Source organism: Megascapheus bottae, chromosome 1 (genome assembly GCF_031878675.1).
Source record: "Megascapheus bottae isolate mThoBot1 chromosome 1, mThoBot2.hap1, whole genome shotgun sequence".
NCBI lineage: Eukaryota > Metazoa > Chordata > Mammalia > Rodentia > Geomyidae > Megascapheus > Megascapheus bottae.
Genome location: NC_143509.1, coordinates 42309 through 58558, shown reverse-complemented (window position 1 = coordinate 58558; position 16250 = coordinate 42309). Strand labels below are relative to the sequence as shown.

The 16250-nt window shown below is 61.6% G+C and overlaps 2 protein-coding genes across 2 annotated transcripts; one reads left to right on the top strand and one right to left on the bottom strand.

Annotated features, from left to right (window-relative positions):
* Positions 1-63: 63 nt before the first annotated feature.
* On the top strand, positions 64-9574 carry Plvap (plasmalemma vesicle associated protein). Its single transcript, XM_090354549.1, has 6 exons — positions 64-474; positions 2972-3068; positions 3217-3926; positions 4313-4370; positions 4470-4545; positions 9081-9574. The coding sequence occupies exons 1-6, from the start codon at positions 127-129 to the stop codon at positions 9085-9087; spliced, it is 1296 nt and encodes a 431-aa protein (XP_090210675.1). The 5' UTR covers positions 64-126; the 3' UTR covers positions 9088-9574.
* Positions 9575-10021: 447 nt separating this feature from the next.
* Positions 10022-15089, bottom strand: Gtpbp3 (GTP binding protein 3, mitochondrial). The gene is made up of 9 exons (XM_090333992.1): positions 14619-15089; positions 14104-14420; positions 13916-14002; positions 13634-13836; positions 13364-13436; positions 13133-13276; positions 12798-12963; positions 11891-12169; positions 10022-11722 (listed from the first exon to the last, which is right to left on the bottom strand). The coding sequence occupies exons 1-9, from the start codon at positions 14798-14800 to the stop codon at positions 11497-11499; spliced, it is 1677 nt and encodes a 558-aa protein (XP_090190118.1). The 5' UTR covers positions 14801-15089; the 3' UTR covers positions 10022-11496.
* Positions 15090-16250: the final 1161 nt, after the last annotated feature.

The window sequence follows — 16250 nt, the reverse complement described above, 5'->3', positions numbered from 1 at the left end:
CGGTGGGCGGCGGGGCCGGAAAGCGGGGCCGAGCGGCGCGGCGGGGATTTAAGGCCGGCGGCGGGCGGCGGGCGGCGGGGTGGCGGCGTCTTCCGAGCTCGCGGGCGGCGGGCACGGGCGGGCGGCATGGGGCTGGCGGCCGAGCGCCCCTTCGAGCCCCGCGGCTGCTGGTTCTACCTGCGCTACTTCTTCCTCTTCGCGTCGCTGACGCAGCTGCTGGTCATCCTGGGCCTGGTGCTCTTCATGGTGTACGGGAACCCGCACGCGGCCACCGAGGCCAACCTGCGGGCCACGCAGAGCCGCGCCGACGCCCTGTTCGGGCAGGTGCAGGACCTGGGGGCCCTGCGCGCCAACCTCAGCCGCCAGCTCAACCTCACGGGCCAGGCCCGCGACACCATCATGCAGCTGCTGCTGGGCGCGCGCCGCGACCTGGACCGCATCAACGCCAGCTTCCGCCAGTGCCAGGGAGAGGTGGTAAGGGCGCGACCCAGCCCCGCGCGCCAAGCCCCGCGCTCCGCGCCCCCGAGCCCCGCGCCCCGCGCCCCGCGCACCGAGCTCCGCGCCCCGCGCCCCGAGCCCCGAGCCCCGAGCCCTGCGCCCCGAGCTCCGAGCCCCGCGCCCCGAGCCCCGAGCCCTGCGCCCCGAGCTCCGAGCCCTGCACCCCGAGCCCCGAGCCCCGCGCCCCGCGCCCCGAGCCCCGCGCCCCGAGCCCCGCGCCCCGAGCCCCGAGCCCCGCGCCCCGAGCTCCGAGCCCCGCGCGCCGAGTCCCCGGCCCCGCGCCCCGAACCCCGTGCGCCGCGCCCTGCGCCCCCTGCCCCGCGCCCCGCACCCCCGAGCCCCGCGCCCCCGGCTCCGCGCCCCGGGCCCCGAGCCCTGCGTCCCACGCCCCGCGCCCCGAGCCCCCGGCCCCGCGCCCCGAGCCCCGCGCCCTGAGCCTCGCGCGCCCAGCCTCGTGCCCAGGCCGTAATCCCTGAATCCCTGCCCTCCCACGGTGGAGCGCTGCGCAGTTCGAGGCCTGCCGGGGCAGCCCCAGGCCGCTGCCTCCACGAACAGTCTGGACAGCAGTCGTGTGTGCCGCCCGCCACGGGAAGGCCCGCCCAGGGACGGCCAGGCCTGCAGCCAGGGCGCGGGGCCTCTGAGACTGGGGGGCCGCGGCCACCCAGCCCCTCCAGGCACAGCAGGGCCGCCGGCCTGCCCGGTTCTAAAGCAGTGTGGCCCCCGCCCTCCTCCGGGCCACAGCCTGGCCGCTCAGGCTGCCCAGTGCCCCGCATCCTTCCGCGCAGCCCCGGGGCTCGGTGCGGCCGTGGAGCACCCCAGAACCCGGCCCCGCGCAGGACCTCAGAGCCCCAGAGCACAGGGTTAATGTGGTGTACTGACGGATTGGTGCTGGGGTCCAGGGGCTCTGGTGTCAGAGCCGTGGAGGTGAAAACTCTGGCTGGATTTCTTTCCTCTGGGTGACAAGACAGATTTCCGTTGTTTTTAGAGCCCTCAGGGCGTTCTGAGACCCCAGGCTCCGTGTGTTGCAGCACTGGGGAGATGTTCCCTCCCCCACACCCAGCCCTCCCGGAGAAAAGAACACCCGCTTTTCTACATCCCTTCCTCCTTCCTCCCCTCCCTTCTAGGCTCTTTTCTTTCTTTGTGTGGTGGTGGTGATGGTGAAGGTGTTAATAGTGATGATGGTGATGACAATGATGATGGTGGTGGTGATGATGGTGATGGTGGTGGTGGTGATGGTGATGACAGTGATGATAGTGGTGGTGATGGTGCTGGTGGTGCTGGTGGTGGTGGTGCTGGTGGTGGTGGTGGTGGTGATGGTGGTGGTGGTGGTGGTGATGGTGGTGGTGGTGGTGATGATGGTGATGGTGGTAGTGATGATGGTGATGGTGCTGGTGGTGGTGATGGTGGTGATGGTGCTGGTGGTGGTGGTGGTGGTGGTGGGGATGGTGGTAGTGATGATGGTGATGGTGGTGGCGGTGGTGACGGTGATGGCAGTGGTGATGTAAAGGTGAAGCTGGCGACTCTGAAATTTCAGCCAACCCTCTCAGTCCCCTCCTGCCATCTTCCTCCCTGCCTAGAGACTGGAAGTAGCAGTTCTGAGAGCTTCCTGAACTCTCTGTCCCTGTCTCCCTCCCGGGACATGTAGCTGTGATGCTCTGTGGCCTCCTCTCTGTTAGATCTCTAGGCTTGGCTCCTCAGAGATGGAGCGGCGGACGCGACGGTGGGGAGTGCCGTGTGTGCAGTGGAGATAGTGTCTGGTGACTCATACCTCTAATCCAGTTAAGATCTGAGGATCCTAGTTTGCAGCCAGCCGGGCAGGAAAATCTGTGAGACTATTATCTCCACTAAGTTACCAAAAAAAAAAATCCAGACGTGGAAGTTTTGGCTCAAGTGGTAGAGAGCACTAACGTTGAGCGCCCAAGTCCTGAGTGAAGCCTCACTGACTTCCTGGCCGAGCTGGCTTTGAACTTCAGTCCTCAGAGCTCAGCTTCCTGAGTGGCTGGATTCACAGGTGTGAGCCACTGATACCGAGCATCATGTTTGCTTTTGAGACAGGGTCTCCCTGTGCAGCCTAGGCTGGTCTAGAACCCAGGATCCTCCTGCCTCAACCCCCAAGTGCTGAGCCCGGGTGCAGCCAGCACACTGCATCCCCACGGCACGCTGCCAGTCCAGTGTCGTCACTTACTATCGGGGTGTTGTGGGTGCCACATCTCGTATCTTTTGGGACATAAGGGCTTGGGCTCAGGACCTCACATGCCAGGCCGGCCTCTGTGGCTACAGCCCCTCCTCAGGCTCCTGCCACTGTCTCCCTAGGGGGTCCACCGCTCTGCCCTGTAGATGGTTTCTCTCCCTTTCTGTGCTTCCCTCCCATCTCTACCGCCGAGCCAGCCCAGGTGAACCCTCTTGCTCCTCCTGGGGTCCCAGCAGCCGTGCGGAGTGCTGAGCGAGGTCCTGTGCCCTCTGCCCGCTGCAGGTCACCTACAAAAACGCTGAGGTGTTTGTGGCCGCCATCATCCGGAGCGAAGAACAGTGCCTGCAGCAGCTGAAGGAGCAGAACAAGAGCTGCGAGGGTGAGCAGCGGGGAGGCCGGGAGGGAAGAGGTGCGGAAAGGGTCGGACGGGCAGTGGGGAGGGGAGCGGAGGCGGGGTGGGGAAGGTGGGGAATGGGGTCCCCCCACCGCGACGCCCCCCGTCGCCACCGCCTCCCTTCACCCCCCAGCCCAGCAGCACAAGTTGATGGCTCGAGTAGGCGGCCTGGAGGCGGACCTGGCGCGGGAGCGCACGGCGTGCGCGCAGGAGCGCGAGGCGCTGGAGCGGGCGCGGCGCGCGGCGGCCGAGCAGCTGGTGCAGTGCGCGGCCGCGCGGGAGCGGCTGCAGCTGGAGGGGCAGCGCGCCCAGGAGCGGCTGCGCACCATGGGGAGCCTCTACGGGGTCCTGGACAAGGACAAGCTCGAGGCCGACCTGCGCGCCCTGTGGCGGGACTCCATCATCCCGCGCAGGCTGGACTCCCTGGACTTCGGGTACCACCCGCTGGGCGGCGAGCTGGCCACCATCCGCCGCAGCTGCGACCTCCTGCCCGGCCTCATGACCAGCAAGGTGGAGGAGCTGACGCGGAACCTGCGCGCGGACATCGAGCGCGTGGCCCGCGGGAACGCGGAGCTGGAGCGCCAGAAGCTGGAGGCCGAGCAGAGCCTGAAGGCCAGTCAGGAGGCCCGGGAGAAGGCGAAGAAGGAGGCCCAGGACCGCGAGGCACAGCTGCAGGCTGAGGGCGCCCAGCGCGCGCAGCGGGCCCTGGAGGAGAAGGTGGCGCTGCAGAGCGAGCGCGACCGCCTGGCCAAGGAGCTGGAGGCCCGGAAGCGCGAGGTGGATGATCTGAAGATGCAGGTGGCCATCAGGATGGACGCTCTGAACACCTGCCTCAAGGCCAAGGTGGGCCAGTGTGCCAGGACTCCGGGAGGGGCGTGGGGAGCTGGGCTTCCTTGGCTGGGCTGGGTGGTGACGGGGCGGGGAGGCCTGGACTAGGACAGAGAAAGGAGAAGTGAGGACTTTGGGTTGCTTTGGGGTGGGGTCCAGTGGAGACACTGCCGGTAGAGAGAGAATGGAGGCTGGGGCCACCTGTCACCGGTCCCAACTCCACAGTTGGTGAAGCCACCCAGCTTCCCAGTGAACTGAGAATAGGGAGCCCTGGCTCCCTACACTGGAGCAGGGGTGCTGGGAGAGACAGCACTGCGGCACCCAGTCTGCTGGCGCACTCAAGGGAAGAGGACATGGTCCAGGGACAGGACACCCAACACTCCCCCTTCCTCCTTCCACAGACTCCCCCGGTGGTCCTGCCAAGACCTATGGTGCCAGGCCCCCAGCCGCCACCCATCGGTGAGTGCCCAAGGGAAGGGTCAGGACATGGGGTCCTTTCTGTCCAGAGCTGCTGGGGCTACCGCAGAGGGAGCTGAGCCCCTTTTTCTTTCCACCCAGACCCAGCCAGCCTGGATGACTTCAAGAAGAGGATCCTGGAGTCCCAGCGGCCCCCTGCAGTCAACCCCCTTGCCAGGTGAGGCTGAAGTGTTTGGTCTCACAGCTGCAGACCAGAGAAAGCCCAGAGGAGTCAGATCTCAGACTGGCTGCTGCCTCAGTTGTGCATAGGCCATAAGCCAGGGCTTGCGCAGGGCCTGGGAGGCCTACAGTCACAGGCACGTCCAGCTGTCTGTGGCACCGTGAGAAGGCCCATCCATGAGCGAGGCTGGTCAGGTGAGCCTCGAACCCACATGCATCAGGCACCTGCTGTAAACTGCATGGTTGCTTTGCTTTTGTGTGTGTGCACCGGTTCTGAGCTCAGGGGCTTGTGCTCTCAGCATTTCCGCTCCTGGCTACTGCTCTACCTTGTGAGCCACACCTTCAGTCTGGACTTTTTTTCTTGCCTGTCCTGGTACTTGAACTCAGGGCCTGAGCACTGTCCTTGGGTTTTCTCAAGGCTAGCGCTCTACCACTTGAGCCTCAGCACCACTTCTGGCTTTTTCTATGTATGTGGTACCAAGGAATCAAACCTGGGTCTTCATGCATGCAAGGCAAGCACTCGACCACTAGGCCAAACTCCCAAAGTCCTAGTCTGGACTTTTTTTTTGTTCGTTTGTTTTTGCTGATTAACTGGTGATAAATTTGTATGGACTTTCCTGCCTGTCAATTCTCAGCCTCCTGAGTAGCTGAGATTACAGGTGTGAGCTTCTTTTCTTTCTTTCTTTTTTGTTTTAAACAAGGTTTTGCTGTGTAACTCAGGCCAGCCAAGACTGTGCCATCGTCCTGCCTCAGCCCTGAGTATGGTGTAGCCACCACACCAGCCGGCTTTGCACTGTAGTTCTAAGAGCTGCATGCTGGAACCATCAGATTCCTCATGCTCCTTTGTCAGGGGCTCCTGTCATCCACTTTCTAGACTGAGAAAGTGAAGTGGCGTGGGAGGGGGCAGTGGACAGAGAGAGCCCAGGCCGTAGGACCCCACACATTCAGGCAAAGTCCTGAGTGCGAGGCTGGGGAGGAGCCACACTTGGGGGAACTGTATTCTAGGTGGTAGGAGCAGCCAGGACAAAGGCCCAGGGGCTGGGTGGAGCAGGAAGGTGGCCTGAGAGCTGTGAGTGGTAGCCCAGAGTGACCTCTGACCCAAGGCTGGCTTCATCTTCGCAGAAATGGAAGTCATGGCTGGCTGAGCCTCCCATCCCAGCCTTGGAGAGGAGAAAAGGAGGGTTGAGGCTCCAGCCTTGGAGAGAACAGAAAGGTTGGGTCTTCAGGTCAGCCTGGGCTGCGAATGAAGACCCTAAGAAAAGGAGACTAAAGTCAAGGGCCTGGGAGCGCTTTGCTGGCGACGGAGGTGAAGGTGTGGCCCAGCGCCCGCACTCCCTCACGTCGTGCCAGGCTGGCCATCCGCTGGGCCCAGTGTGTGCGTCACAGGGTAGGTGACTCAGGCCACTGCCCAAGGACGCTCTGTGCTACCCCAGGCCCTGGCTTCCGTTCAGGTCCACACCTCACCAGTTGACCAAGTCAGGGGTCACTGGCCTGCATTCCAGGGAGATGCTGTGGCTCGCTGATTGGCCTGCGTCTCCTCTGCCAGGCCCTCATCCCCCTGGCTCTCTGGCTGCACTTGCTTCAGGGGTTTCCTGGCCCACTCCCCAGGGTTCACCTTCCCTGCTTCTCCACATCTCTTTCTTCCCTCTTTTCCTTGACTGGTCTGTGGCCTCCAGCCCTGCAGTGCCCACCTCCTGTGTGCTGTGCTGCAATCTTAGGCCCCTCAGATGCCCTCACAGTGCAGCCCTGGGCCCCTTGCTCTGACCAAGGCAGCTCTGGGGTTGGGGGAGGCCGAGAGGAAAGCGAGTGATGAGGATGGCTTTCCGCTCTCGCTTGGCGTGAGGCCCCAGTGGCAAGGAAGAGCTTCTATTATTAGCCCCATTTCTCAGAGCAGGGAACTGAGGCCCCAGTGGGTCACGCACAGGGCTGGGCTCCCAGCCCAGGACTGTCCAGTCCCCACTGAGAACCGGGGAAGCTCTTGACATTGTTTACCCCAAATGACGTCCCTTGCCCAGAAAACAATGTACACTTAGCCCTGGGCCCCCCCTGTGTCTCCCTTCAGGGTGGCAGGAAGGGCCCCTGTCTGGACTCCGGGACTCCAGGGAGGGGCCAGGAGGGGCCAGGGTCAAGTCTACACTGTTCACTCGCTGGGCAACAGGGGACCAGCTCTAGCGACCGTCTCAGCATGTGGTTTATCATGCATTGAGTTAGAGTTCTGCTGTGTGGCCCACAATGGCCTCTTAACTTCTGGGTGCCAGGGGCCTCAGCCTCCAGAGTAGCTGGGGCTGCACCCCAACTTCTGATGGTTGTTCTCAGGGCTATGTCTAAGGCCCGTACCCCATCACCCACCTGAGCCTGGAGGCCTAGCCAGCTCCCTGAGCCTGTGGTTTTCTACCATCACAAATCCATGGCAGACCCAGGGCCCCGCTCACAGAGCAGGAGGTCTGGCTCTTATTATTATTATTTTTGTGGGTCATGGAGCTTGAACTCTGCCAGTGCACTGCCCTTGAGCTGTCCAGCTCAAGGCTACCACACTACCTCTGGGCCTGGGCGCTGCCCCTGAGCTCTTCAGCTCAAGGCTACCGCCCTACCCTTAGGCCAAGCCCCACTTCCCATTTTCTAGAAGTTAATGGAGATAAGAGTCTCAGGTCCTTCTGTGCCTGCGCTGGCTTTGAACCTGGATCCTCAGATCTCAGCCTTCTGAGTAGCTCGGATGATAGGCGTGAGCCCCCATGCCCGCGTCTGGCTCTTGTTTTAACTTCCTTTCTGGGATGATGCCCAGGACACTTACCCATGAGTCACACTCCAGGCCTGATCTGGGGCTCTTTCTCCTTGGATATTTCTGTAGCATTGGGATTTGAATTCCAGGCTTTCTACCAGGTCTCTACCTGCCAGCCTCTAGCATTTTTGGGTGGGGTCTTGGGTGTTTGCTGGGAATGGTCTGGACTTTGATCCTCTGTCTTCTGCTGCCTGCTGAGTGGGGATCAGAGATCTGGACCATGGCACCAATCTCACTGGATCCTGAGCCATCTGCTGTTGACTGGCACACACTGCTTTACCTGAGGGAGCTGAGTATAACTTGGACATTTTGAAATGTGTTATGATAGCTGGGTGCTGGTGGCTCACTCTGTAATCCTAGCTACTCAGGAGACTGAGATCTGAGGATAACAGTTCGAAGCCAGCCTGGGCATTAAAGTCTGAGATCTCTAACCACCAGAAAACCAGAAGTGGTGCTGTGGCTCAAGTGGTAGAGTGCTAGCCACCCTTGAGCACAGAGAGGCTCAGGGGCAGTGCCCAGGCCCTGAATTCAAGCCCTGCAACTGACTAAAAAAATAAATGACAAGGGGTAATAGGAGGGGCTGCAGTTTGGTCACACATTTTTTTTCCCCCCAGTCCTGGGGCCTGGGCTTGTCCCTAAGCCTCTTTCTACTCAAGGTTACAACTCTACCACTTGAGCCACAGCACCACTTCTGGCTTTTTTTCTGTTCATGTGTTACTGAGGAATTGAACCCAGGGCTTCATGCATGCTAGGCAAACTACCACTGAGCTACATCCCCAGCCCTGGAAACACTTTTTATTATTATTATTATTATTATTATTTATTATTATTATTACTGGGCTTGAACTCTGGGCCTGGGCGCTCTCCCTAAGCTCTTCAGGTCAAGACTAGAGCTCTACCACTTTGAGTCACAGCCCCACTTCCAGTTTTCTGGTGGTTAATTGGAGAGAAGTCTCACGGACTTTCACGCCTGGACTGGCTTTGAACTGTGATCCTCAGATCTCAAGCCTGTAGAGTAGCTAGGATTAAACACATTTTGGACACACATTTTTAAAAGTTAAAAACACAGAAGTAGCTGGGCAGGGTGACCTTTCCTATGATTCTAGTGCATGGAAGGCTGGGATAGCAGGCTGGCCTGTTGTAGGCCAGTCCCAGGCTCCCTCAGATTGCTGAGCAGACTGGGGAACATGAGGACAGACCTGGTCAGAGCAGAGGTGTAATGGCAGAGGTCGCTCTCCTCTGTGGGCCAGCCCCAGCGGTGGGCGCAGGCCCAGGTTCCTGGAGCACGGGGCCTCAAGCCAGGGAGGGGAGCCCTGCCAGCACTGGAATGTGAGGCCCTGGGGACCAGCAGGGAAGGAAGGGAGGGGGCAACGGAAACAGGAGTTGGCCGCAGCCCCCTCCTCCCCACCAGGAAGCAGCCCCAGCCCCATTGCAGGGAGGGAGGGGGGGGCTTCCAGGTTCGTGCTAGCTGCAGGGGAGGACGGAAGCTTCCCAAGTGGGGGAGCGCCCAGAGTGGCGGCTCCCCTGCTGGGATGGGCGCTCCGTGCCAGGCCCCCCCTTTCCTGAGGGCACTGAGAGTCCTGGGGATGAGCAAGCCCTGTTCAGTTCCGCACTGGTGAAGGGCAAGCTGTGAGTCTTGGGTCCTTCTGCCTAGGCCAAGAGGGCTTTAGGTTGGTGGTGAGTTTTGGAGCCTTCTACCTAGGTCTGGGGAGGCCAGTCCTGACCTGTTGCATCCCTGTTTCTCCTTGCCTCAGTGGCTGAGAAAGCTGCACTCAGGACCCACCCTGGGGCCGTGCCAGGGGTTGACCTGCAGCGTCCAGGCCGTACCTCAGGCCCTCGCACAAGTCCAGCGGTGACATCGCAGGTGGCTATGACATCAGCACAGACGCAGCCTCCCATGGTGCCAGCTTGCGTGGATGTGGTGTTGGGTCCCCAGTGTCATATCCCTGCCCTGTGCATAGGCCCAGGTGCCTGGCTTCTGCATATCTCCCTCCCCCCTCCCTCTTCCCCCCTCCCTGACACTTCCTTATCTCCCAGGCCTGGCAGGGAGGTGAGAACAGGAAGCCATTGGCTTCCACCTCCTCCAGAGTTTCCAGGCCTTCCTTGAAGGTTTCCAGGCTCCCCCTGGCGTTTCCAAAACCCCTTGCCAGGAGGGTGGGGTCCTGGGGTAAGGGTCTCCCACAGAGCCCTGAGGAACCTCCCACCTCCCTCCACACCAAGCACTTAATAAACATTAGCAAATCCTTTTGCCATGTGGTAACATGTCCTCTGAAGGCCACAGCAGGTGAGGGAAAAAGAGCTGGAAAACCAGGATGCACCTGGCAACCCTATGGACTCCTGTCACAGGCACCTATACAAGAGCAGGGAAACTGTCACACCCCAGTCAGCACGTGTCAGAGGCTGTGACCTCAACCCACTAGGCCTGCCTCTGCATCCGCCCGGCCACGAGGACTACAGGAGACTGCTGGGCTGAGCACTAAAATTCATGAGATTTTCTTAATCTCCAGTTAGCACACCAAAAGCCAGAAGTGGAGCTGTGACTCAAGTGGTACAGCATCAGCCTCCAGTGGAAAGGCAAGGGACAGTGCCCAGGCCCTGAGTCTGAGCCTGTCATGGCCATGGTTGGTGTTGCCCACAGCTGTGGGCCCACCCAATGTGAGCTGCAGAGAAGCTCTCACAAAAAGTAGTCTTTAGCTGAGCAAACCAATTTCTGTGATTTTTATCCCCCAAAAGTAAAAACTTGTGGAAACAAAGCCAATACCTGAAAGAGCCTATATAAGTGGGCTGAAAGGGCTGGGAGTTTGGCCTAGTGGTAGAGTGCTTGCCTAGCATGCACAAAAACCCAGATTCAATCTCTCAGTACTACATACATAGAAGAAAAGCCAGAAGTGGTGCTGTGGCTCAAGTGGTAGAGCCCTAGCCTTGAGAAAGCCCAAGGGCAGTGCTCAAGCCCTGAGCTGAGACAGATTGTGCCGAGACTTGTCTCTGGAACCCACGATCAGGCCTCCTGTGGGCTCCACAATGGAAACCACTGCTTCCCCAAGGGTGGGGTTGTAGGTATGGCCACAGTGTCCAAATCAAACCCCTTTTGTCTTGGCTGGCAGGCTCTGCGAGGTCTAGCTGGAGACTCCTCTTCCAGATAGCCCTCCCTGATTCCAAGGCAGTCTTTCTCCCCGCTGGGGCCCCCAGGCTGCACCCTTTGCTCTTTCCAGCCCAGCTCCTGTGGTCGTGGTCCTGGCTGATGTCCTCTGTAGGATAGCGGAGGCTTGAGACCAGCCGGGAGCTATTGGCGGATTTGGGTCCCTGATGCCCAGGCGCCTGGAGTGAGAAACTGGCTCTGGGGATTTCCTGTGGCCTCTATAAATAATACCCACTGCTTCCCACAAGCCACCCACCCTTCTTGGAAACCAGGCCCTGGGTCCAGCTGTGTGCCAGAGCCTGTGGGGCTGCAGGTAGAAGCCAGAGCCCCACCATATCTTATCACTTTGCACTGGGGGATGGAATCTAGGGCCCCAACCATGCCAGGCCAGGTCCACAGCACCCTACCCTGGTCCCAGGACCAAAGATGCACTTTTCTCAGCTGGACCTCAGTTTATTTACCAGAGGAATGACCACCACTGGAGGAAATGTTCGCCCCAGGGAACCTCCTCCCGGTGCTGGTTTGGGAAGAGCCTGGACGGTGAGGGACTGCTTGCCCCTGTGGAGGGGCTTAGCTAGAGCCACAGCAGCCCAGGGTACCTCCTGTGTGAATGGGGCGCCGTCTGCTGGCTGCTCACTGCCAGTTCAGGCTCTCCAGATGGCCTTAGCCTTCCTGCCCCTTCAGCGCAGGGGCCCTCTTCCTGAGTATGGGCAAGAGCCAGGCTGCTGGGTCACACACAGTGCTACTGCACAGGGGGCCCTGGCAGACCTGTGTCCCATAAGCCTCTACTCTGGGGCTACGCTTCTGTCCTGAGACTGGGGCAAAATTCCCACTGCATCCTATGTTACAAACATGCAACGCGTGGTGCGCAAAGCTGGGGTACAGCTCAGAGAAGTACATGTGCTGAGCACAAACCTTCCTGGGGACCCCAGCCCACATCCTCCCCACACCTGGCCCTGCTGCCTGCCACAGCCTGAGGGCACCGGTGTCCTTCCTCAGTGTGCGGGTATCAGGGGTCCTCGGCTGACACCTCACTTGCCCACGCAGAAGTCCCTGAAGATGACATCGAGGATCTCTTCTGTGTGCCCCCCACCGGTGAGGTAGGCCAGGTGCCTCCGGGCAGCTCGCAGGGCCTCAGCCGCCAGGGCCAGGTCTCTCACCTGCCTGTAGTGGCCCAGGGCCTCCAGGCAGCCCTGCAAGTGGTAGTGGTGCCTGGCCCGAGTGAGCAGCGGTGGGCCCTTGGATGGGTCTCCGCACCTGCAGAGACGAGATCCGTGGTCTCCCTCAGCCTTTACGGGAGAGCTTGTACCTGTTTTACCGATATAGGAACTGAGGCTGTGAGACAGGCAGCTCCCCAACCAGTGGCTGATCCCCAATCTGCTGAGCTGGGTTGTGAGCAGCGTGAGGTGGGCAACAGGAACTCACACTGCAGCCAGCTCCCTCTTCAGGGCTTCCAGGAGGCAATCCAGACCTTCCCCAGTCAGGCAGGACAGCAGCAGATAGGGAGCCAGAGCTGAACAGGGATCTGGGGCCTCAGGGTGCAGCAGGTCAGATTTGTTCAGAACCAGCAGGAGGCGCTGGCTGCTACCAGTGGGGCTTCGTGCTCTGTGGGGGACTAAGATGTTGTCCATAAAACTGCAACTCTGGGGAGAAGCCAGGTCAGAGGCATCCAACACGGCCATGATGAGGTCAGCTTGCTCTAACCTGGGAAGAAAGGGAGGGAGAGCACAGAGGTAGACTTGAGTTAATGAGAGGCCTGGGCAGAGCTCAGGGGGTGGGGCAGAGGCATGGCAAAAATCACCAGGGCTGGGCCTGTCACTTGAAGGGGAGACCTGTGGGCAAGGACATAACATCTGCCCTATGACTATGGTGGTAGCTCTGAGGATCAAGGTTCAAAGTCAGCCTGGGCACTAAAAACCAGAAGTGGCACTGTGGCTCAAGGGGTAAGGTGGTAGCTTTGAGCTGAAGAGCTCAGAGACAGAGCGCAGGCCGAGAGTTCAAGCCCCACAACCGACCTCCTCCCCACCCCCACCAATTAGCATTTTCTGATTTAGGAGAAATGAAAAATGCACCTGAAAGAAAAAGTAGAGGAAGGGCTGAGAGTGTGGCCTAGTGGTAGAGTGCTCATCTAGCATGCATGAAGTCCTGGGTTCCATTCCTCAGTACCACATACACAGAAAAAGCTGGATGTGGCGCTGTGGCTCAAGTGGCAGTGCTAGCCTTAAGCAAAAAATGTCCAAGGACAGTGCCCATTTCCTGAGCTCAAGCCCTAGGCCTGGCAAAAAAAAAAATGTAGAGGAAAGGCCTGCACCCCTCCTACGTGCCTGCCCACCTCTCATGTGCACGCCTGACGCCCTCTTGCTCCACGGGCCCCACGCCTTCCCGCAACCCCGCCGTGTCACTCAGCAGCACAGGGAATCCGGCCAGGTCCACAGGGCTCTCCAGCACATCGCGCGTAGTTCCTGGTTCTGGGGACACGATGGACACAGGTTTCTGGCCTGGGGAAAGGAAGGGACAAGATGAGACCAGGACTCCTCTCCCAGCTTCCTTGCTTGGGTTGACAGATCTTTGTTCAGCTCAGGCCCCTTCCCCACACCTGAACAGCTCAGCCTCCCACATCCCTGCTGGGCCTCAGCCAGGACCCACCCCTGCCAGCCTCTCACATACTGAGCAAGTTCACCAGGCTACTCTTGCCAGCGTTGGGAGGTCCCGCAACTACCACATGAGCCCCTGAGCGAAGCCTCTGCCCACGCCTGGCATCTTGTAGGTGAGCACCCAGTGCTGCCTCCAGCGCCTGCAGTTCGATGTCCACTGCATGTGGGGGAAGGGGGTCAGAAGGGCCCTACGAAGCTGGGGGGCCAGCTGTCTCCACCCCCCAAGGACACACCGGGGGCACACCTTGCTCCAGCACGCCCTCTTCCAGGTTGTCATCCTCCCCGAAGTCAATGTAGGCCTCCACGTAGGCCAGAGCCTAGGGGGTATCAGGACAGCTCAGGAAGCGACGTTGTATATCTCATGTGCCCAGGTCCAAGTAGACTATAGGAAGGACTAGAACCTCCCAGTCTACAGTCATTGTCCCCCTCACAGACACACACACACACAAATGGACTTGGATGATGAGGAGGCCTCACACAGGCAATGGGTAAGTGGAGTCTTTGGGGGACTTGCCTTGGTGAGAGTCTCTGCCCAGCTGCTGCAGAGCTGGCCCAGCTCCCCGTCCAGCTGCCTCAGGGCTTGTCTCCGCTGTGCCTCGGTTTCTGCGTGGATCAGATCCGCCAGCCCCTCCACCTCAGTCAGGCTCAGCTTCCCATGGGCAAACGCCCTTCTGGTGAACTCTCCAGCCTCTGCTGGCCGAAGTCCTGGCACACTGCCTAAGGAAAGGCCACGGGTTCTGAGACCCCACGGGGCCTACCGGGAGGGCCGCGGCTCGAATCTGAGACTCTGACTCACCCAGGGCCTGAAGGACGCCGCTGACCACGGCTGCTCCTCCATGCACGTGGAACTCGACGCAGTCCTCACCCGTGAAGCTGTGGGGACCTCGTGTGGCGAAGGGACGAAATCACGCGGGAGGCAGGGGATGGGCGAGCGGCCAGAGCAGGAGAACGGGGTCCCGGGCGGTTCGGGGTGCGGGGCCTCACCTGGGAACCAGAGCACGAGGGCGCGGTCCAGCGGCTCCCCGGAGAGGGGGTCGCTGAGCCGGCGCAGCTGGGCGCTTCTGGGCGGGGGCAGGTCTCGGGGCGCCGAGAGGCTCCGCAGGGCGTGGCTGCTGGCGGGGCCGCTGGTCCGGATCACAGCGACGCCGCAGCGGCCTTGGCCGGAGCTCAGCGCGAAGATGGTGGGGCCGGAGGCGAGGGCCGCGGTGCCCAGCCCGGTGCGGGGGAGGAGGCCGCGTCCCGGGGCGGGCAGGCTCTGGGCGCTCGGCGGTGGGGACACGCCCGGAGCGGGGACGCGGCGGCTGCGGGCGGCACGGACAGGAGACTTAAGAGACGGGCAGGGGCGGCCGGGGCGGGGGTGGCGCGGACCGGGAACGGAGGCCAAGGGGCGCCCGGCCGCGAGGGACGAGCGAGCGGTGTCTCCCGCCCCTCCCCGGGCCTCAGGAGAGGGGCGGGGCCTCAGAGTCCCCCCCGACCCCCCGTCAGCGAGGGCGCCCCACCTGCCAGGCCCGCGGGCCGCCCGGGCCGCCGGGGCCCACAGGCCGCGCCACATGAGGCCACGGCGCGCCGCGCGCTGACCCGGCTTCCCCGGGAAGCTCCGAGCCGGGCGGGGAGCTCCGCCCACTCCACCACGTGACTGGGGGGGGCGGGCTAGACGCGTTCTCGATTGCCATTGGGCCATTGACGAGGGGTCCCGCCCACCGACCGAACGCCTTTGTTTCTATTGGCTGCGCTCTAGGGGCGGGAGCAACGCTAGGCGGTTCCGGTCCGCACCACACCGGACTGAGCTTTTGGGGTCCTAGCGCTGCGGGGATCCGCGCTTGGCGCCCCCCCGGCGAGCGGAGACGATGGCGAGACGGAGCCTCGAGTCCGCGCTTTCTGCCTGCCCATTACGCAGCTGTACTCGAGACGAGGGGCTGCGGCGCGCTTCGTCCTCCCGCCGAAGAAAGGGGCTGCGCTCCCCGGCGCCCAGGTCGACGCAGGGAGGCCGGGAGCATTCCGGCGGCTCCGGGCCGAGCTCGAGGAGCCCGGGCCCTGCCCGGGGGAAGCATTCGGGGAAGCTGCCGACTAGCTTCCCTCCCTTCCCCGGCTCCCCCTCCGGCCGCTGATGTGTTGGTGCGGCGGACCTTACGGGCTGCCACCTCATCCCTCCTCCAGGAAGCCCTGGAAGCTCCAGCGCGTCCTGGTTCCCGCCCAGGCCGCCCTCCGTCCCAGGTCGGCCAAGGGCCCGGCCTCTCGGGGCTGAGATCCTCGCCGGAGACCCTCAGTGAACCCAGGGCGCCGCACCCCGGCTGAAGAAAGCGCTGGGCGTGGAATTCCGGGCACCGGGTGGGCGGGACTCGGGCGCCGCCTTCAGTTCTCTGGTTCTGGACCTCGGCGGGCGGGCGGGCGGGCGGGCGTCGCACCAGCTCTTGAGCAGCAATCGGTGATGACGAGCCCCGGCTACGCGGCTTCCACCTGTAAAGTAGCGAGCAACACCCACTATTTCCCCGGAACTGAGAACAAGACTGGGTCTCGAGGGCTAGATGGGCAAGCGTGGAGGAACCCCACCGGAGCACCAAGTAAGCTAGTGCGTGGCTCCAGGTTCCACCCAGTACCCGCCCCACCCACAGTGGGTGGCTTTTTTGAAACCCAATTAAACGTGCATTTCACTTGAGGAATCAGCCACATTTTAGTATAACAAACTCCCACACAACATTCATTTATCTGTTAGGATGTTTTTAAATCAGTCATGGGGCTTGAACTCAGGGCCGAGGCGCTGTCTCTGGTCTTTTGCTTTAAAGACTGACATTCTACCCTTTGCACCTCGGCTTCACTTTTGACTTTTTGGTGGTTCATTGGACATAGGGGTCTCATAGATTTTTTTCTGCCCCAGGCTGGAACCGTGATCCTCGAGCTCAGCCTCCCGAGTAGCTGGGATTACAGGCGTGGGCCACCGACGCCCAGTGCCCTGGACCTATTCGTTCCCTCGTGGTCAAGTCCGGCCTCGCTCGGGTAGTGCGAGGGGGAAGAGATGCTGGTGGGGACCAGTTGGAGAGCTCGGTGAGGGCGGGAACAGGTGGGAGAAGTCATCCCCGGAGACCGAGAGAACGGCGCGGGCGGGGACGGGAACCTGAGAGCGCGGCGGGCGG

Excerpts from the sequence above, each read along its gene's own strand:
- Plvap (XM_090354549.1), top strand. The coding sequence starts at position 127 with ATGGGGCTGGCGGCCGAGCGCCCCTTCGAGCCCCGCGGCTGCTGGTTC. Across the intron at positions 3,069-3,216 it reads GCAGAACAAGAGCTGCGAGG|CCCAGCAGCACAAGTTGATG; the intron begins GTGAGCAGCGGG and ends TTCACCCCCCAG. Across the intron at positions 3,927-4,312 it reads ACACCTGCCTCAAGGCCAAG|ACTCCCCCGGTGGTCCTGCC; the intron begins GTGGGCCAGTGT and ends CTCCTTCCACAG.
- Gtpbp3 (XM_090333992.1), bottom strand. The coding sequence starts at position 14,800 with ATGGCCCAATGGCAATCGAGAACGCGTCTAGCCCGCCCCCCCCAGTCA. Across the intron at positions 12,964-13,132 it reads TAGCCTGGTGAACTTGCTCA|GCCAGAAACCTGTGTCCATC; the intron begins GTATGTGAGAGG and ends TCCTTTCCCCAG. Across the intron at positions 12,170-12,797 it reads GTCAGGCGTGCACATGAGAG|GTTAGAGCAAGCTGACCTCA; the intron begins GTGGGCAGGCAC and ends CTTTCTTCCCAG.